The sequence below is a fragment of the Argiope bruennichi genome, chromosome 4 (genome assembly GCF_947563725.1).
Source record: "Argiope bruennichi chromosome 4, qqArgBrue1.1, whole genome shotgun sequence".
Taxonomy (NCBI): Eukaryota; Metazoa; Arthropoda; class Arachnida; order Araneae; family Araneidae; genus Argiope; species Argiope bruennichi.
The window spans coordinates 70,840,973-70,863,195 of NC_079154.1; the positions used below are offsets into that span (position 1 = coordinate 70,840,973).

At 30.2% G+C, this 22,223-nt stretch overlaps 1 protein-coding gene across 2 annotated transcripts in view; it reads right to left on the minus strand.

Moving 5' to 3' along the window:
- Nucleotides 1-1,177: 1,177 nt before the first annotated feature.
- Nucleotides 1,178-22,223, minus strand: part of LOC129965499 (otoferlin-like) — a 515,039-nt gene continuing 493,993 nt past the window's right edge. For both annotated transcript variants that reach the window (XM_056079452.1, XM_056079451.1), the window contains exons 37-46: nt 21,521-21,691; nt 21,247-21,401; nt 18,039-18,178; nt 17,452-17,540; nt 17,262-17,360; nt 17,044-17,091; nt 14,526-14,716; nt 11,685-11,863; nt 9,801-9,901; nt 1,178-5,178 (exon numbers count right to left, since the gene is read on the minus strand). In XM_056079452.1, the coding sequence (XP_055935427.1) occupies nt 4,998-5,178; nt 9,801-9,901; nt 11,685-11,863; nt 14,526-14,716; nt 17,044-17,091; nt 17,262-17,360; nt 17,452-17,540; nt 18,039-18,178; nt 21,247-21,401; nt 21,521-21,691 (1,354 nt within the window). In that variant the 3' untranslated portion in view covers nt 1,178-4,997. The remainder of the gene's footprint in view (nt 5,179-9,800; nt 9,902-11,684; nt 11,864-14,525; nt 14,717-17,043; nt 17,092-17,261; nt 17,361-17,451; nt 17,541-18,038; nt 18,179-21,246; nt 21,402-21,520; nt 21,692-22,223) is intronic.

Genomic DNA, 22,223 nt, shown 5'->3' on the forward strand with positions numbered 1-22,223 from the left:
TATATCCTGTGTATTTTTGGGTGTCCAGCCTATTGGGATTTCAATGTTAAATATATATTTATATAATATTTGCTTAAACATGACATTGTTTTCTGACCAGTGTGCATCTGACTATTTTAATATAAATTCCAATCAGTTCTTACACGTTCAGTCATTCCTTTGGACAGATTTATTCTTATGACTATTTGGAACGGATGAAGCATATGCACATTTACATGCAAAAAAGTTTAAAGACTTTGTAATCTTTCTCTAATTTATTATGTCATTTACTAGCAGTACGTTGTGTGTTCAAGTTGTAACTGAATTTTGCGTAAGTGGCATTTTCTTTTATTTTGATATAATAATAATAATTCTTATGTATTTATTTTAAATCTTTTACGGATAATATTTATATATATGGTGTATCTAGAATTTATATATAGTGTGCCATTGCTAAACATTTTTTTAGAATGTTCTAGTTAAGAATATAATTCATTGCTGTTTATTCATGTGAATGGAATAGATGCAGTTTTTATTTCACTCAGATATTGTCTACAATTAAATTTACAATACAGGATAATTCAAAATGAATATAGCGATTACAAACGGCTATAAACTATTTAATGAAAAAGAATTTATCGATGAGATTAACACATAATGTAGACGGAGCTTCAAAATTTTGTATATATACATCATAGATGTTAAATGTGACTTCCCTTGATCACACGGGCAATATCTAGGCAGTACTCTATTTCACGCCATACATTCTGAAGCAACCGACGCAACAGCATTACAAATGCGTACTTTGTTTCCTATGGGAGCACATATACATGTATGTGCCCCCATGCTCAAAACAATTGAAGAACACTAAGTTCGCATTTGTAATGCGCTTGCGTCGGTGACTGCAGACATGCTTTCGAATGAATGGCGTGAAATGGACTACTGCCTCGATATTGCCCGTGTGACCAAGGGAAGTCACATAGAACATCTATGACGTATGTATACAAAATTTTGAAGTTCCGTCTACATTATGTGTTAATCTTATCGATAATTTTTTTATTACATAGTTATAGGCGTTTGTAATCATTTTGAATTACCCTGTATAGCGTAGCAGGTGATTTCTAAATTTGGATGGCAATACTGTTCTGTTATTCTAAATGCCTTTCTTTTATTTGAATTAGAAAGAAATAACAAGAGATTCAATAAGTTTGCATTTATTTATAATGAATATACAGGCGGATAGGCATGTTGAAACTTTGCCGAGTTATAAGCGCTCTTACAATCACACATATTTAAAACAAGATTCATAAATCTGTATTTTTTTTAACACATACAATTTAAGGAACACTTTAGAGGTCAATTGAAATATTGACATTTCAATATACAATGGTTGATCTCATACATATGCAGATCACAATTCTGTCTTTTACTGCTGAGAATTTTAAAGGACTTCTGTTTTATTTGCTTAATGAATGTGAGAAAATAGTTTTGAAAATATTGGATTAATTGTGCGTTTCTTTGCACTTAACAAATCCATATTGTCATACTCTTTTCATGCATGATGAAAAATATTAATTTTTATAATAAAATAAAAACAAATGACTAGTTATAAAAATATTTATTATTTTTGCTTAAGTAATCTGATGCTTAAAGTTAGAGAGGCTTTAAATTGCTGCAAAATTTTCCTTGTAATGAATTTTTTTGCATTATTATCCAAAAAATGTCTTGGTGTTATGGAAAACATCCTTAAGTTATTTAGTAAAATAACTTGTTTAACTGTCAAGTTTGATCGAGTTTTGGGGAAAATATATTTCATTTTTAATTGCGCCATTTTATAACAAAAATTTATCTTATTAGCTTTCATATGCCACAGCTATAGAATATTTTATTCTATAGCCATACTCATATATTTATATGGTTAAGCATATATCTTTTGAGATGCATAATTTTTATTTTATTATATGTACTTTATAAACACACTGATATGTAATTGACGCGTCTTTTAAGTATTGTTAAATTTCCACATGGTATGAGATCTCAGACGCGTTTTGTTCGATATATCACAAAGTTGATATAACATCGAGAGAAAAAAAAAATAGATTGCAGCTATTCATTTTGACATGCAGAGTCGTCTGTCTATCCTTTGAAATCGTCTAAATAATTGATAAATTTTCAATGTAGTACTTAATTTTACTATAAAAATTTTAGCTATTATATATTTAATAGATCTTACTAATTACAAATTTGTATAAATTTTTTAAATGCTAATTTTAAATCGTAAAAAAATTATAACTACACATATAAATGAACAATTCATTAATTAATTTCCATTTACTAAGTCTGTAATTTTTTTAAAAAAAATAATTCGTTCTCAATATTTGTATTTTATAATTTCAACTTTATGTATAGTGTTCATTATTAGTAATGTGAAGCAATTAATTATTCATAAATTGTGTCCGAACTTATTGAAAGCAATGATGTTTATGTTTTGTTTTATATTAATCTAGTGTCCATAATTTATCCATTGTATATATAAAAATTTAGAAATCGCTTGTACATTAGAAATTCCACAGGAGGCAATAGGATATTCTGCAAATGATTTCATGTTTAAGAGGAGTCATATTTTGTGTCAGAATAAATTATATATATTTTTGGAAAAACTTGCCAAGGCACTGTATCTTCTACATTATACACATTTATTTACTGTTTACAAACGCTGGAATTTCTTAAAATGTTTTTAAAACGTGCATTATTAAATTTATTTTATAATAATTATTCCAATTGTTAAATCCATTTAGATTTTCTTGTTTTAAATATCGAAATGCGCTCTCAGGATTCTTGATTCTAGAATCGTTGCCAACTTCTTTAGCATGATAAATCAGAAATTCAGATTTAATAATATCCATCTAAAGGGAAATATATATTTTCCCACTGAACTTTTACTGCTGCCCAAATGAGTGTCTTTTGCTTACCTTTTACTATGATTATAGCTAGACTTGAAAAGAACTTTTAATTAATGCTATAGAAATGCGAAATTTTGAATTATGGATGTTAATGATGATTTGGAACTCCATGTTTTTTTTTTTTTTTTATTGGATATATAGTTGCCTCTAACAAATTTGTGGCACCACTGAACTACAGCCATTATTATCTTACATATATATTCGTTTGTCTTTTACTTTACTATTTATATTATTAATTTATATATCTTATACTATCTCTATTTTTTATTTTATACTATCCTTTATACGTGTCAACTATTATTTTATCTATATTTGATTATATTCTTAGAATCATTTTATATATTAATAAGAATTTATTTTCTGATACTGACAGTGAGTCGCACAATTTAAAATTTGTTGAATTCATTGATTTTATATTTCCAAAAGTTATTTATTGTATTTCTTTTATTTCTGATGTTACTAAATGGTAGCAGATCTGCTTTATCTGATGGACAACAGCATCATTGATTGACATAGTCAGTTTTGGGTTGTTCGACTTTTTTCTACACATATATATGAACAAGGTCTTTTTTTCCCCTCTGGGGTTATTTATTGTTATTTTATGTATTTTTTTGTTAAAAAATAGATATTTGCAAGCAGCAAATATCTTTTTTGTCTATTTTTCTGAAATTTTTAAATTTTCATTTATTAATTTTTATTTGAATTTATCGTCTGTTTTTCTGAAATTTTACTTAAAAATTTTTTTTATCGGAGCTCAGACAGACAGACGACAGCTACTTAGTCAAAACGTCCCGGCATCTGTCATCTCCCCTCACAACCTTCCTCTGTACAAATAGTATTGCTATAAGAGAACAAGAAGGTGCGGAGAACAAACAACGTGTTAAAGAGTGGTTATTTTGTACGCAAATATAGGTTATGTATATATAGAGAGAGATAGATCGATAGAGAATATATGTATATATATAGAAATACCTCTGTACAAGATTTTTCTTCCGAAATGTTATATACAGCAATCCACAAAGATATGAGAAAACACACTTTGCGTCGAGGAAAACATTTATAGCTCTTCAAAAGAATAGATGTTCCTTATTCGAAACCTCCTTTTTTGGAATCAAAAATTTATTCTATTTCGTTAGTAATTTCTGACTGTTTTTATCTCTTAAATTGTGATAATGTGCAATTATGAAGAATTCTACGTTTGTGTTTAAAGTGACTGTATAAGAAAATACTTTTTGCATCGTTTGAAGTCGATATTGTGTAAAGGAGATTTAGAAAAAAAAGGAACATCTTTTATGTTTGGGATGTTTTTGTTTGTTGCCTTGGACCCCTAGAATTTCATGGTCAGGGATATTATTTAAACCTATGTACACATATACTTTGAGGGAAAGCATTCATTTGCTTAAGCATTCTTTTTAAAGAAAAAATTGCTATGGAGCGGATCGTTTCTCTTTTCTTGTGGCTAAATACTGCCTATGAAAGCCAAGATGCATTATTATCATTTCTCTAAACGTTGACCTCATAAATAAAACCAAACAAAATGAAAAATATATCCATTGGCTAAACGTCGAAGACAAATATCTACCTAAGCATTTGATAAGTGGTACATCCATCTAGTTCTTGCGTTTGCTTATATATTATTTTCTCTTCCAAAATATTGGCCTGTTTTTCAAAATATAGATTTTTTTCATGTCAGTAATGCGTTCTTGTCTTGTTCGATAAATAGCTTTGAGCAAAATAGACATTGTATTTCACGATCACATTTATTTTCCTCAGCATGCTGTGTCCATTCTTTAGTTTTTGATTATATTCATTTTGGCCGTTGAAATGACCTTATAAGCAATGTGTATGCTCTTAAGGTTTGTAAAATAAAATATGATCCTCCAACGCCCTGGGACTAATACTTGTATCTATCCTAATCACACTATAGGAATCCCGTTCAAATTCAGGGAGGCAGTATTTGAAAGGATGCCTTGAAAGCTCAGTTTCTGTAATGTAAGAGACAGAGCTTTCAGCGGCCAGGAAAAATTCAATAAAATCCATGATAGAATGACTCTTTCATGCCCCGAGGATTCTCTTCATGGTGTACCCTGGGAAGGAATAAACGAAGAGCAGGACAATGAGGACAAGGGCAGCGAAGAGTAAGGATTTCAGGATAACCCATTTGTAATTGTGCCAGATGATGTACCGGATAGACTTGAGGGGGTTTAGGAACCATATGAACGTTGAATCGGGGCGACTGAAAAGAAAAGAAACATTCTTTATTAATATTTTATATGAAAACTAATAGTATAAATATTTTTAATGAATTATTTAAGTTTTCATAAATGCTTATTTTAATTTTTGACTTTTATTATGACTTACATTTTATTTAATTTACACAAGTAAATTATATCTCTAATGCATGGCTTAATGTTCATAATTCTCGCAACAAATTAGGAGTTTACTTAATGAAGTCGAACCTCATATCATCAAAGTAACTTTAAATTTCATAATCTCTTCCATATTGTCCGTTGTCCCTGCTGTAATGTAATTTCACTCTGATCCTTCATGTAAACCATTACCAAGGAATCAAAGCTAAACTCTACACCATACTTAAGGTTTACGTAGACACTTAAAACTTCGAAAATCGTTCAAAATATCGATTTTTTTTTTTATTGCTTCAAAATGTTCTCTGATCCTTTAGCTTTCAAACGATACCAAGATGTTGTCAATATTCAGAATATTTCTCGAGTTATAATTATTTTTCTTGAAGTACTTTCACTAAAAACTCAAGTTTCGGTTTGTTTTAAACTCATTTTATGAAGAATGATATTTTTCCACTATGTTGCTTCATTCAAACAATCATAACTCAACAAGAAATGAACCAAATACAATTATTTATACATCAAAATAATATGAATGAAATAGCGGATGTTCTGTGCCTCAATCAAAGTTATATAAATTTTTAATGGCCATTTAAAATTTAAAATTATAGAAAAAATCTCGCTTTTTCTATTCATCGTTGATAAAAAAAAACAACTATCTATTTTTATAACTTGATTGAGGCTGACAACATGGAGACTAATATTAGGCATCATTTCCAACTAGAATTGTGTGTCTCTACAAATTAGAATTTAAAATATCATGTTTCAAAAAATATGCTAATTAGCTCATTAAATATTATTTAATTAATTAATAATTAGTGTAATATGGTTTTTCTCACTGAAATGAGTTTAAACATATATTAATAACCTACTGTAAAAAAATTGAATTTTTAAAGTTAAAATTTTTAAAAAAATCTTCTAGTATGTACGTACACCTTAATCTCAAATCCCAATTCTTGCAAAAGAATAAACTTCTCGTTAACAAGACTAGGTTCTGGTCCTCATTTCTTATGCATCTCCCATCTGGGTAACCGCCACCATGACTCATATAACATCATTAGAACGATTTCAAAATGCGTCGGTTAGGTAAATCAGCACAATGCCTTGGTTTCCCAGGAAAAAAAATACAAAAAATCTGAATGTCATTAGAAACTCTCAACAGGCGTTTTTGAAAAAATCGACAAAAGCCATAACATCACGTTTAAAGAAATTGAATTATACAACCCATCACTTCCAAAGAATCGTGAGCGGCCTCGCCATCTTTGCCACCGATTAGATTCTAGACCGAATTTGCCAAAATTCATTCATGTAAATTGTTCTTTTTATTCTTTTTCTCTTGATTGATCAATTAATTATTATGTTATATTCCTTACTTTATCTTGCACACAATAATTTACTAAGTAATCTCATTGTCATGCAATTACTCCATTAAAAGGTCATTAAAGGTCTGAAGGTCAAGAACTCCATGACACTCTCCTTAAATCGGCAAATCTCAATGCAAATTGGGTAGATAATAAACATATTTTTTTCTTACTTTTAATTACTTGATTTTCTTCCATAATTGAAAATTATTTGATGAAAGAATGAAAACAGTTTGGTTTCGTAGTATCAGCGAAATCTGTTGTTAAAAATCGTGTAAAAATAATTTTTAAAAATTGCATGGCAATCAAGTAGGCATAGTTAAAAATAATTTTTTTTTTAAATTTTAAAATTGTGTAAAAATTAAATTTAATATAATATTTTCAACCATTTTCTATACAATATTACCAAATTCTTTATCCTATTCATGTATAATAACCGGAGGTTAAGAACCTTGAATTCAAGAATTCTGCTCATTCTCCCTCAAATTAGGTTTAATATTTTGGGTAATTAAGACCAAACTAATCAACATTTTGCTTATAATTACAAAAAAAAAAAAAAATGTAGTACAAATTCTAACTTTTTAATAATGGCCTATTTTGTAGAGCGTCGACCCTCACACTTATATTAGAATAGTGTAGATTCTCAAAATTCAGTGCTTATTTTTATAGAAAAATGTTGTTAATTAATTTAACATGAGAAATTCATGCATTGTCATTTTAATGTTAGCTGTTGATTTTACTGAATTGCAATTATGCAAGTTGTATAATTATATCTATTTTATAGAAGAGAATTCTATAGTATATTGATTTTGAGGAAATTCAGATCAAGCTAGTTATGCACTGAGACATATTTTGCAATTTCTGATGCGTGTAAAGGCCACCGTCTCTGCGTTATTGGTGTTTCATAGAATATTTTCATGGAATCTTGGAAGCTCATCTTAAATTTGTGATGGAAAATTAGAGTTAAGTATCTTTATTTCTTTTCATGTTATTATTTGAATATTAAATTGTGGACTAACTGTTTATATTTATTGTAAACATAAATATACATATTTATTTAAACTGAAATACTATTTTTGCTTTCCCTATACGAGTACACAAGAGATACTCGTATTCGAAGAGAAACTCACTCAAGAAAAAGAGAAAGCACTATAAAATCGATAAAAGAGACTTTTAAGGATGTCGACGTTTCAAAATCGATGTCTATTTTGTTCTTGTCTGTTTATATAAAATTCGTTAATTCAAAAACATAGGACTTACGTAAATGAAATGTTCTCTTATTTCAAAATTTGCAGATCTATATTGATGAGATTTTGAATCAGATTTTTCTCTAGAGAGAAAATTCTTTTCTAAAATTCAGTCGAAATTTTCTAACTTATTTCATTATTTATATGTCGAAGCGAAATAGAGCACGATTTAAGTCGTCGCATTTACGATGTTTTAACTCGCATGTTGTCATTCATGTTCAAGGAAAATATATATTTATTTATGATCACGTTAAAAGTTATAATTAAACGCAAAAAATAAATAACCAAAACTATGGAAGTCAGAAAATATAACATAGAAATCAATACAGCTACAAATGCATTTTTAAAAAAAAAAAATGGCAATGGCACGCACCACTTCTATTCTATACTCCGAAATTAATGTCTGGAAATTTCAGAATCATTTGGATGAAAGAAAGATTATCTTGGATGTACATACAGAGTGTTTCAAAAAATCGTGGTCGTTGCATGAGGATGTAAGGGAAAACACAGCTAAATCAGCACATGTTATTATATAATAATTTAACTTGTGAAGCGCTGGAATGCTCTTTCATGCAATTTATCTCGTACTATTTTATGAACAAGATAGTTAGAATAATTTTAATTCGATTTGAACCGTCGTATAATTTGTAGAGAAAATGAAAATCTCGCAGGGCCCGACTTAGCATAATTGGGACCCAGGGTAAAACTTCTTTGGGGCCCCCCTCTGTCTTTTCTATCTTTGGAAACAATGTTAAAAAAATTCATTAAAGAACGAAACATAAAATAAACTTTCTATTCGATTTGGAGGCCCTCCTCTGATGTGGAGGCCCGGGTCAACTACTCCCTATGCCCCTGCCTTAGTTAGACTCTGAAATCTCGACTGCTGAGTTCGTAAATGGACCATACAACTCAAAGACGGTGGAAATGATGTTAATCCAATCTTTGAGAAGTTTGGGTCATAATTTGATTAGAATATTTATATGCTAATACAGTGAACCGAATTTTATTTATCTACTTTTTTTTTACGTCTTGTATTTATTGAATTTATTTGTACTCTGATAGCCGGACAGACGGATTTCTACTGAATGGATTTCATTTACTTAGTTCAAATTATTTTTTAGTTATTGTATTCACAGTCACATGTAATTCCAAAAATGTGTTTCGGATTTAAGAAAATCTGAAGCGTTAAAATCTCGAATTCGAATTTTTCGACGTTACAATACTTTCTCTTTGTGTATTTCGTATGAGAAAAAAAAAAAAAATCGAAATAAATGAAATTTTAATAAATAGCTAATGCGATTGTTAAGATTTTCCTGCATTTGGCTACCGATGATAATAGATTTTTATTTTAAGTGTTTAAAAAATTAAACTCGTACCAAAATTTTTCAAACATAAATATGCATATATTTTTTAATCCGAGAGTTACTTTTAACTTAAAATTGTGTGTACAAACTAAACCAAAATTTAATGAAAATTCTAATTTCTAATCCGAAACATAGTTATATAACAAAGTTTAAGTTTGACCTGTTCCTATGTTATTTTTTATTATTAAATTTTAACTATAGCAATGATAATTTTCCTACAAAAAATATATTTAATAGTGTCGAAATGACATAAGTACGAATCAAGTCACTAAAACTGTGAAAATATATATAAAATAATAAATTTAATTTTTTAATTTAAAAAGTGGCGTAAAAATAATATTTGTACCACTATGTTCTACAAAGTTGGTAAACAAAAACGTTAAAATCTTGAAAAATCCCTTTGATAATGGGCATGTATTACCAAGAAGCAACTACGCACCCAATATGTTAAGTCTAGGTCGAACAATGTCGAATGACTTTTTAATCTATAATATCTATCTTTAAATATTCTGATTTCACTTACTGAGGTTTGTCTAAAGGATCTGGCTCGTTTCGACCCAGACCAGCAGGATTCTTCTCTGCTTCTTCTTTCGAAAGCAACTGTAGCTCTGCTTCTACTTTACCCTGAAATGTAAGGAAGTAATTTATTAAAAAAATGAAATTCAAATTTATTACTAGTATCATTATTTATTTTAAGTATAAAGAAAGGAAAGGGGACGCGGAACTGTAAACTAATATTTATCAAAAGTACATAATTTATTATGTACCTTTCGCTGAATTAAAAGAGCGTATAATTTTAGACATTATTTATTAATTTTTGTAAAAATTTCAGAATTGGAATTCAGAAATAAAAGCAAAATTGCTTGAATCAAACTTAATTTCAGAAATAGTCTGATTTTAAATGGCAAATCTAGGAGAGATCGAAGCTTAGATTCAAATTAAAATGGAATGCGCCACTTAATTAGGGAAGAGTTTTAAATGAATAATCAGACTGATCAGTGAACGATGGATTTCTGCTGAATAAATTTGAAAGGCGATACTCTATAATTCTGATCTTAATTTAATACTTTTATTGGAATACATTTCAATAAATCTGATATGGTTCTCAATTTTTATATTAAGTTAAAATATTTTTACAGCTGCATAGATATTTTTAAAATGTTATACAGCTTTTACTCTTCTAAAAATTATTTCTTAATTGACTAGTTAATTGCCTTTAAATAAGAACTTTTTTTAAAATTATAATTATAAGAGAACTTTCGTACTTGAAAATTCTGCTAGATTACGTGAAACTAAAGAAAAAAATTGCTCTAAAATTAATTTTTAAAAAAATATATCAAATTTGTTACATGTGGTATATAAATATTTCCCTTAATAATATATAGTAAAATAATTATTCTTTTTCAAAAATTAAATTTTATAAAAAGATATTCCTATTTTAGATTTTGGATTTATGGCAAATATCATTAGTAATTGCAACAGTCTTCGTAAGAAATCTGAATTAAAATGGCAGTATATCATTTATAGGATATTTTCCATATTTAATGCTTATAAAATTAACAAATTTTCTGCCAATACATGTCTTATCTAGCTCTGTAAAAATATATTATTTATTATGCATCATCCGAATTTTATAATTATTAGAATTTTGTTTTCTGCAGCAAGTAATATTAAGACGTCTATGTGCGTTATTGGAACTATTAAGTATATGCTCAAAGAGCTTAGAGATTTTTAATTTCTTTAAAAAAAATCTATATGAACATGGTTTTTCCACGGCCTGTAATGTGTTCAAAATTCTAGAATAAGAATGCCAAACAGTCTTTACATATGTTCGCCAGCTTTGGAACAAAAATGTGAAAGTAATATTAGGTATTTGTGTTGAGGACCCTAAGAAAGTAACTGTATGCGTTTTGAAAAAAAAAATAAAAAACTGGTGTAGTCTTGGCTTCTGCGGTTTAGTTATTCTAATTCTTGAATATTGAAATTGTACTTGAATTCTCAAAAGACGATAGCTTTTAAAGCAATCAGATACTTTGATGACGATAGTGAATGTTATAAAGAGAATGTAAATTTAAAATAAAAAAAAATAAAACGTTTTTAAATGTAAGACGAATTATTGCAAGTTTATTTCCATGAAAGATGTTTAAAAATATATTTATTTTGTGAGAGAATTTTTTTTTCTACCTTTGGTTCAAAACATATGTTTAGAGAACAACGACAAGCATAGCGCGCTAACGCTTATTTATCATAAAAATGATAACTTTTCAAACATTTGTAATGGGAAATTTGAGTAAAATTATAATCAGAATACTGTAGACAATATAAAAATAAAATAAATAGAAGTATTAAATAAAAAAATAAAAACATAAATAAATCTTAAATAAAAGTTATATTTAAAAGAACTAACCGTGAGTTCCATTTCGTCGTTATCCTTCTTGATGAAGAACGGCCACCATCCTTTGATGCGGCGTTGTTTAAACAGCGATACTTGTGGCACGCTGCCATCTGTTTTGAGCATGTCCAGGGTACAGAGCTTGGATGATCGCGCCCCTCTCGGGAAACGATTCAAGTCCAGGGTAATGGCACCTAAAGCATTGACATTCACAATTAAGATCTCATTTTGTGTCAATGGTACTACATTATAAAGATACCTATTATATGATTCTTCAATCGTTTTGAGATGTGATATATAATTGAAAGTATTTATTTTACTCTTGACTCGGTTGCATGAAATATTAGTGAAAGAAAAATATTTTGACATAATATCATATAAGGTGCCATGACAAATAAATTGTCATCGAGGCTAGAATCAAAATATACTGTAGTTTACTCTGGATACCCCATTTTACCTTAGTTACCGCACAAGACTTATTTTTTTATTGAATTGGAGCTTAAACTTTGATACCATATACCTTGTGATGAATTCTTTTTGTAAAATCCGTCTATATATATATACATATATTCCTCACATGTCCATTAGCAATTAATCTTATAAATTGCACTAAATACTGTACGATAGCGAGGAAAAAAAACTTGGTTTCCTAAATATGACTTCATTATCTTTCAATTGATGTCTTCCAAGTACTGTTTGATAAGAACTGAATACGGGGATACTTGTATTTAGAAGATTTTCTATTACATTTGTTTAAAATATAAAAAAATAATTATTTTAATCTCATTAAAAAAGTCAATTTTTGCTCAAAAATCGTATTTTAGGAAAGATGAAATTTGTTATTATTATTTAGAGAATTGCAGTTGAAAGGTTAGTTAGTGTCCTCTCTAAGGCAGAGTTAGTGACACTAACTCTGCCTTACATATTACAAGATCAATCAAGAAAAATACTAAAAACACTTTGATGGTATATGGTGTCCTCCATGATGCATTGATTTTGCACATTGCCATTTGTTTGATGCCACACAAGAGCCGCGGTGGCATAGAAGTACGGTCTCGGCTTCAGAACCGGAGGGTTCTAGGTTCGAGACCCGATTCCACCAAAGAACAGTCGTGTAAGCGGGTCTGGTGCACGTAAAATCCGTCGGGGGCCAAACGCCCTCCCGCTTGTGTTGTTGGAAGTTTGGAGAGGGATTGCCAGCTCAGGTATCGTTCTCGTCATCTGACAGCGGTTCAAAATTACGAACTCCGTTCCAAAATAACCCTAGTGTTGCTTTAAAAAACGCGTTAAAAATTGATAAAACTAAAAAAACTTAATGCCATACAAAGTAGCATTTCTGGATTATCATCTTAATAGATTGGAGAACGCTATAACTTTTGTTGAAAAATATTTTGAAAAATCTTTTTCTTATTTTGAAAGAAACGATTGAGTTTTGTTTACTGCGAAAGGACAACAAAGTATGAACAACAAACGATGAACAGTCTATTAATACACCGATAAAAAAAGAAGTTCACTTATTTTGAAAGATTTCCAGCTATCAGAAGGCAGGAAAACCTAACAACTAAAAGATTGAATCAGTAGATAGAATTTATTTCATCTATTTTTAACTCTTTCTTTATCACAACTTTGCTTTTTGTTCATTGTATAAGAAAGCTGAAACAAACCTCGACAAAATGAATTTGTACAAAGAAATGAAGATATTTTGGGAAATAAAGTAACACATCAACACAATGAAACTAATTAGTTCAAAATGTCAACAATTCGCAAAATGTATTAATAGTGGCTATATATATTTTTGTACATGATGAGAGGAAAAATACATAATTTGACTGTATGTATGTACTTTATGTATTTTTCCACCCATTTTGTATTTGCCGCATACAGTATTAAAATTGGAGACATAAATCCAAAAACATTTCACCGGGCAATTCGAAAAGGTAAGAACTGAACCTTTTCCCTCTACATATAGGCCTGACTACTAAATCATTAGAGTATTTCTATCCTCCCATAGATTATTTGTGAGATTACTCATCAACCTGCTGATAGTTTTGCTGTCCTCTTGCATATGCGATGATTAGATTTATGTTTAGATGATGTGCTTATCTAGAAGGGCTGTTATCTTGTTAATGATATCTCAAATCTGATTGCAGCAGATTTACTAAGGAAAGTTAAAGTAGAAAATATCATGCACTTTGGCAGAGAGCTTAAGAAATAAATATATATATATTATTTACAATTCTCTTTAGATGTAAATATGTAAAAACATTAAACGTTTTATTTCCTTGCCATTGAATCTTCTCTATCCATAATATTCACAAACATTCAAATTAAAACTAATTACTAAAATTAGATTGAAACGAATAGTGATCCGTAAAAAGAAAAAAAAGTGCAATGTTGAAAGAAAATATTATCAACAACCTTCAGCTTGGACTGTGAAAGAAGAATATAATGAATCAGCATAAATAAGATAAAATTTGTAGACCTCAGCTCATTGACCTTTCCTATTGATGCATGCTTAAGTTTATTTGTGCACCTATAAAACCGTTAATTATACATAACGTTAAATGCCAAAAAAGAAGTCCCGCTAAAAAATGCAGGGGGACAAAAAGGGTGGAAATATTTTTGATGGCACCCATCGTTACAGACGGCAGTTGACATTATATATATATACTCGTGAAAGGAAAGAATTGGCAGGGTCCCGGGCATATTTTTCTGAGATACTTGAAAAAGGACTAAAGAATTACCTTCCTTAAAATAATAGAGGATATTTAAGATTTCATCTAAATGATTATATAAAATCATAATCATTAAACATAAGGAAGGGAAGCGTTACAGATGAAAATTTATAACACTCACCTAAGAAATCATCTGCTGAGAAGTGGTCCGCGTCCCACACTTGCAGCTCCAGCCTCGCCGGGATCTTGCACTCGGTCTCGTCCCAAGAGAAGAGCGATTCCTTCCTAGAGATGACGATCTTCTCCTCGGCGGGCAAGTAGTCGAAGGGAAAGACGAAGCGCCAGTTGAAGTTGCCTTCTCCCGTCAACGACCTTTACAGAAAAATGCATTCGAAATGGGTGACATTAAATCCTTTTTCAAATAGTATGATGACTGTTTGAGGATTTAATTCCTTATTTTGTATTTGGGTCATAATGACGAGAACATCATTGACATGTGTCTTTACATTTCCATAATGGTGAAGGGACTTCTTTTGATTTTAAATGCATTTTAGTAGAACTGTGTTTGAAACCCGTGCCTCTTCGGTAGTACAAAAAAAATAAAAAAATTACTAGATAAATCTGACATTTGAGTATTTGAAATATATGCTGTGCTTTTGAAGTACTCTATTGATGTCTAGGACAAAATATGAATGAAAACTCGAAAAGCATGAGGTTATATTATTATGTTATGGAGAACGAATGGTGGCGTATAAATATTTTTTGGAAATTTTCAGATAAAAATTTATTTTAAACAAGAAATAAATATATATATATATATATATATATATATATATATATATATATATGGTAGTCATCGATCTGCGAAAAATAAGAAATTTGTGAGAAGTAAATGTTAATGATAATTGGTATGTATACCGGAAATCAGGCAAAAATAAATTATTAGTCATCTTTGGCGACCAAGAGTTCGCTCGGAATATCGGTTAATTTAATGTCCAGGGAATTTTATACATAACTTGATGTTTATTCCGTTAACGAAATATTTTGAAGTTTCAAATTGTGATAGACTGCGTGATTTTAATAATTTTACATCTGTTCAGATTACTGTTTACACGAAATTTTCCAACGGAATCGAATCCGCATTAAAAAAATTAAGCTTCTGGATATTTTGCTTCATATTGCACATTGTCTTTTGTGACCATGTTATTTCATTTTCTTAGTTTTCAACAATGGCAGAAAACCACAAATTAAGTATTATAATTATGCAAAAATAAAATAAATAAATAAAAAGTTTTTCAAAATTGAGAGGAGAAAAATAACAGCTAAATGAGTATCATTTTAAAGAAAATTTTATATCATTTTTAATTTATAAATTATTTTGTCGAAAAGCCAAAATGTCACTTAATTTTAGTTATTTAAAAATTTCCAGAAAAAAAAATCACTCCGAGTTGCACATTCCATTCTCCAAAATATATAACTTGATGTTTTACCTAAAAAAAAGTCATTTCTCATAAACTGATTTTTTTTTAAGTTGGAAATGAAATTCGAAATGGCAGCTAAAAGCAGCAAACTTGTCGTTTCTGGCCACTAAACAATTGTGAGTCTATAGAAATTATTGTCACTTTTTTTGCATATCTGAAAACAGATTAACGATGTGAAGAATGTCCACGATGCCTGTTTCGAAATATTGCCGCAGAATAACTAGTGATCACCATGATTTAGTCTACAGAACATCTCATTTCTGACTGGTTGGTCCGTGATTCGAATTTTAGCCGCAATTTTTTTATCCAAAGATTGAAATTCTTTTATTTAAAACTAGTCTTTGGCGTAGAAAAAACTGGTCTTACTCATTTGGCGGTGATGCGCGAATTTTCAACGCCAGTTATGGTAGCGCAAATGAGTGAACTTTTCTACGCCAGTCGGGGTAACGCTATGCAGATTAGAAATTTTTAATTTCCTTTATTCTGTTTTATTTTAATTCAAAATTACTTCAGAATGAATCTGAAAGATCTATTAATTAATAATATTTAATTTTAAATGCATCAAACATTAAGAAAATAAACAGAATCGTATGAAATAATCGGCCGAAAAATGTTAACCCTAGCCTCATTAGTGTGGGGCAAAAAAACTGAAACCTTACTCATTTGGCGGTGGGGAAAAATGAAAAGATTTTTTGGCGGGAAAGTTAGTTTTTAATTAATAATTCAAAAAAGGGACCCCATGTGCACATTCCCGACCTTCACGGTATACATGTACCAAATTTGGTAGCTGTAGGTCAAATAATAAGTATATAATATAATCTATACTTAATATAAGTATAGATGTTATCTATTTTTTTTATCTAAGATCTGGAAGGTTCCAGATCTTTCTTAAATATTCTAATTGGATTGCTCTCGAACGTTCTATATGCATATAAAAGCTGAGTCTCATCAGTTATGGGTAAGTTGTCATTCTCTTTTGCAAGCTGCTTCGTCCTAATAAATCAAATTGTTTAAACGAACGGCGTAGTTCTTTACATCTTCGCGACAATATCTTTAAAATAAATAAGTTACTTTGGAACAATAATGAAGTTATTGTCTTAGCTTAATAGAATAAGTTACGATTCTTTACTTATAAGTTTTTTTGAAGCTTTAAAATATTTTAGTAATGTAATCCGTAAAGTATAAAATTGTTTATAATTTCTTTTCCAGAACACTTACCTGTAATGAATATCAGTACACTGTGTGTCTTCCGGTCCTTTAAGCCATCTGTAACATAGAGATAAATAAGTTTTGCGCCTTTATAACAACAAACACTTTATATACTCAAATCTCAGTGTTACGTTTTGAAGGTTATAAGTTGGGAAACATCTAGTTTTTTTATTATTTAATAAATGGAAGCTAAGGATAATGAACGGGTTGGGAGTGTTCAGTCCTACCCTTTGACATATATGTCGGACATCTTTTCCCCAGTAAAGAAAGCATCATCTTCCAAAACCACGTCGTCCGTGTTCCAGATGATTACTCGAAGCTCGTAGCTGCAAGAAAGAGTTTTACTCACGTAAACAAACATAGGGATGATAATGATGATTTTTTCGAAAATGGGAAAAGTATTACAAAACTTAATACCTGTTTGGCTTTCTGGGTGATATATCGGTGGGAGGTTTTGGCAAGGGCATGTCCATCGCAAACATGTCGACCCACATTTCGAGTTTACCCTAAAGAGGAAGAAAATGAATGTATTTGATTGAATTTTTTTTCTTAAATTTTGAAGCATACTTAAGGGTAGCCTTGGAAAAAAGAAACACACATTTAAATTTATTTTGGCGGCGATTAGCTTGTACTCTTGGATTATTGGTTTTCCTGTACGCTTGATTATTAATATAGAAAGCATTTATTTAAATTTTCACAATATTATTTGTTGAGACTGGAAAGTATAGAATAAATGAAATTAGTTTCTAAACATTACAGAGCGGCCAAATTAAAAAGTGTGCATACTATGAAATAGAAGCGGAAATGAAATTCCTTAAGTTAATATTATATTATCTTACTTTCTTATACAGAGAGAAATAACAGAATAAATTAGGGAGATAAAAATTCACAACTGGGTAACTATATATCTCATACGATTTCTGTATTAGAGGGTAGCAATTTTGTTTTTTGGCGTAGAAAAATGCAGCTTGTAGAGCGTAAAATAGAGGGGGTGGGAGACATACCTGTTCGATGCCGGGCTTATCCGGATGGTAGAGAGGGCGCGTCTCGACGTGCTCAGGTACCAGCTTGAATTCGGCTCGCGGTATCTCGTGCCAGCGGTGCAGAACGGACAGCGCCATGTGCTCCTCGTGCAGCTTCTCCGCTGAGGAAAGAAACGCATTAAATTCGAATTGCATTATATATATATATAGTTAAGACTATTCAAGCTGTAGTTCATTGCATAAATTAAGGGAAGAAATCCATTAAATTCAAATTGCAGATATATATAGGCAATTAGACTATTAAGACTGTAGAATCATCGCATAAATTTTAGTTAGGCCTAAGTAAATCGAATATTTCAAAAAAGGAAGATGAGCCTATAAAATAGCTGCCCCTAATAACCTAATCAGGGCCAGATTCAGCCGATTACCTTGATTACTTCCATCTGGCGCCTTCTTTTGAAATGTCCCGTGTCGGAATACAGTCTAATTTTAGCTTTGATCAAAGGCGTAAATAGGCTGAGAGAGACCAGACAAGTGGTCTGTACACCACTACAAAAGGACCAAAACTATTACAAATTTGATAAAGCTTTTTCAATTCTCACTCAGAATTTTCAGAATCTTTAAAAAATAATGACTCCAGTCAAATATAATAGAAATTAATACATACAATCTTTTCTTTTACGGTCTGATCTTCTGTTGTGGTTAGATTTTTTAGATTTTTCGATTTTAATTTTTTTTTTTTGCACCATTATTAGAAAAAGCCACAATTTTGTACAGACAGATTACAAAAAAAAAAAAAAAAAAAAATATGGCCTTATTTCAAAAAAATTATTAGAAATAAATATGTCAAAGAAATTTTCAGATTACGTTGTTTTTATTTTTCAAATTCGAGATTTTTGTTTTTTTAATCATTCTAAATCTAAAATGTGTAAAATAGGAGAGAAAAAAATTCAAGAAATCAAGGCGGCCAACTAATATTGTTTTCAAATGAGTTTCGCAACCTTTTTTGGCCAATCTTAAAGACAAGATATGTACAATATCCCCATGCTGTTGTTCAATATTCTGAAGACGCACAGTATTGAGAATATACAATAATAATATTGCTTTGCATTTTATACTAATAGAAACGTATAAATTCGAAAGGAAATGATGTAACCCCCTGGAAAAATCTCAATGCAATTTGTACTTGAAACTCTATAATAACCAAGCAAAAAAGTACAGGATGTTCATAATTTTACTTTTAAAAGACACCTGTAGCTAAAAATATTGAACGGAATGAAATAACATTTTATAACTGAGATTCTGGAAGACATGGATAAATGAATTTTGCAAAAGAAAGTACCAAAAGTCACAGGGAAGATCGACACGTTAAAAAGGCTACAAATGGCCCTGAAAACCCTGGTAAAAAATTATATTATTTTTTGTATGTCCCATACTGAATGTTATCTATTTTTGTAGCTGTATTTTATTTTATAACTCGAACATTAATGAAATTTTATATAACCCATTTGTTTTGCATTTGTTGTAATTATGGACCCATTTTTATTCTGACAATACTAAAGCTTTTTCTTACATTTACGTTTGTTCCAAATTATTTTACAGAATTTATCTTCCCATGTCTTTCATAGTTTGTATATGGACTGTGGTTACATTCTGATGATTACTTTTGGTTCTAAGTACTTCCAAACATGAAAGTTTATATTATGACTAAACTGCCTTTAACATAAAATTTAATATATCGTATCCGCTGATGCATGCTATATGTACTGTAATTATATTGTTTTCGCAAATTTTTTAAATCAGATTTATAATTATGCCCAACACATTATCCTTGAATAATGCTCCTCCGCGATTTTTTTTCTAAATTCACGCACATGAATGTAATAACCCTAAATTTATGCATTTTCCTAATATCTTTGCTTCATCTTCTTTTCTTCATGAGTACAACAGCCCCTTGCAGACCTTGGCTGTCTCAAACACGCGCAGTTTCCAGTTCTTTATCCTCAGAACCCTCAAGTCTCTTTCCTCATCATCCAGCCATCTAGATGGAGGTCTTCCTTTAGCCCAGGATCCCGTAGGATTTTTAAAAGTGGATATTTTGAGGGCACTGTTTTCAGGGCTTCTCCAGATGAGGCCGAGCCATCTTAACCTATTTCTACGGATAATCACTGTTATCTGTGGTTTCCTATAGAGTTTGTATTATTCAAAATTGAATCCAGTTCGCCAACATCCTCTCTCTAGTACTGGGCCAAAGAGAGTTCTGAGAATCTTTCTCTCGAACATATTCAGAGAACGCTTAATATCCAAGTTAAGAATCCAAGTCTCACTTGCATGCAGGAGAACAGGTGTAATATGAGTCGTATAAATTCTTAGTTTAGTTTTTTCGACTGATTGAGTTGGATCTTAGTTGTTTTTTCAGTTCAAAGAAATATTTATTAGCCATTCTTATTCTGTTGTCAATTTCTGTTTTCAGTTTATTATTGTCATTAATCATTGCGCTAAAGTATTTGAAAGGATCGACTTTTTCGAAGGTAGACTATTAATACACAGAGGAAACTGTGCTTTATAGTTGAGGGCGAGAATTACATAATTTTGGTTTTATCTTCGTTGATGATAAGGCCCATATTTGTGGAAGAAGTTTCCAAAGCTTGAAAGACCTCTCTCACTGCCCTTTATGATATTCCAATAATATCTATGTCATCGGCATTCCACAGAGTACCCTTTTGATCTAATCCACTATCTCGGATATATTTCTCCAAGGCAGTATTAAAAAGCAGCAAGGAAATCTCCTTGATGCAGGTCTCTCTATGCTGCAAAGGGCTTAGATAAATGATATCGGATTTTTATCCCGCATCTTACATTATTATGAATAATTTTACTACTTGATCTTAAAGCTTTAAATATTTATTTGTAAAACTTAATAATGCTTTGCATTCTAATAGTTACTACCTTAATATTGGATAAATTTTGAATCAAATGACCATAACGTAGCAGAATTCGCTTCTCTCTCTATATATTTAGTTAAATTAATTTTGAAGATTAACTGCATTTCTGAATTCTGTTTGGTAAACCCATTCATCTATAGGATATTTGTAAAACGTGTTATAATTAGAAGCTGAAAGCTTTGAATGAAGTTAGACCGTATTGTATTGAGATTAAAACTTAAAAGAAAATGCTGATGAGTATTCAGGAGATCAATTATTTAATGTTCATTATATTATACACTCACCGTCTGTATCTCCGTCCGTTTGGAAAGTGAAAGCTTTGTTTCCTATTCTAATTCTATTGTGCATGATGTAAGGACCATCTAATTTCAAATCTTTGCACAGCTTGGCTAAAATCTGTGTTGGTTTCAGTGGATCTCTCCACTGATTGGGCCCAGAGCTGAAAGAAGAGAATACGTTGATAATAACAAGTATTGGCCAATAAAGAAAACTGACTGTATCTCTTCAAGCTATTAAAATTTATTTCATGTGCGTCTAATTTTTAAAATAGGAACTCACGTTGCGTATTTCTGTGCTAATCCACAAGTGGCTCGGTGTCGGCTATAGAAGCGATTTTCGAGATCTATTTTTGTCTCGCCAATCAAATCATCCGATCCCAACAGGTCCCAGTCATAGATCTGGACATTGAGCAAGGAGTCCTGAGGGAAAGTAGCTTCGAATTCGAAACATCTGGAGAAGAAAATAATCAAATTGATATAACACGTAGTGTATTTTCTTTGCTGAATATTCGATATTACTGATCAGAATTTAAGTATCTTTATCCATAGCATAGAAGAGGAAAACGAATGATCATATGAACACCACTTCTTGCTGTTATGCATTTCTGAACATGAAGAAACACACAATGAAATAATGCTACCAAAATAAATGTCCAGAGAAATATTGGTAAGCATTCACTAATATTCACATAATTCAATCGTCAATTTTTAATTCGAAATTAAGGCAAACAGTAAAAAAAAAAAAATGCAATAATTTAAAATTTAAAATTAAATTACTGCGTTCGTATATTAAAAAATAATAAGAAATAAAACAAACGGAGAAAAGGAAAAATGAACTTTAATTTGGCAAATGCCTGCGAGATACAGACATGATTAAACAGTAAAATAAACTCATATTTCTACTAAACAAAGGCATTGCCATAAATTGTACTTAAATTAATTTTGAAAAAATAATTTAAATTAGAGAAATATTGTACAGAAAT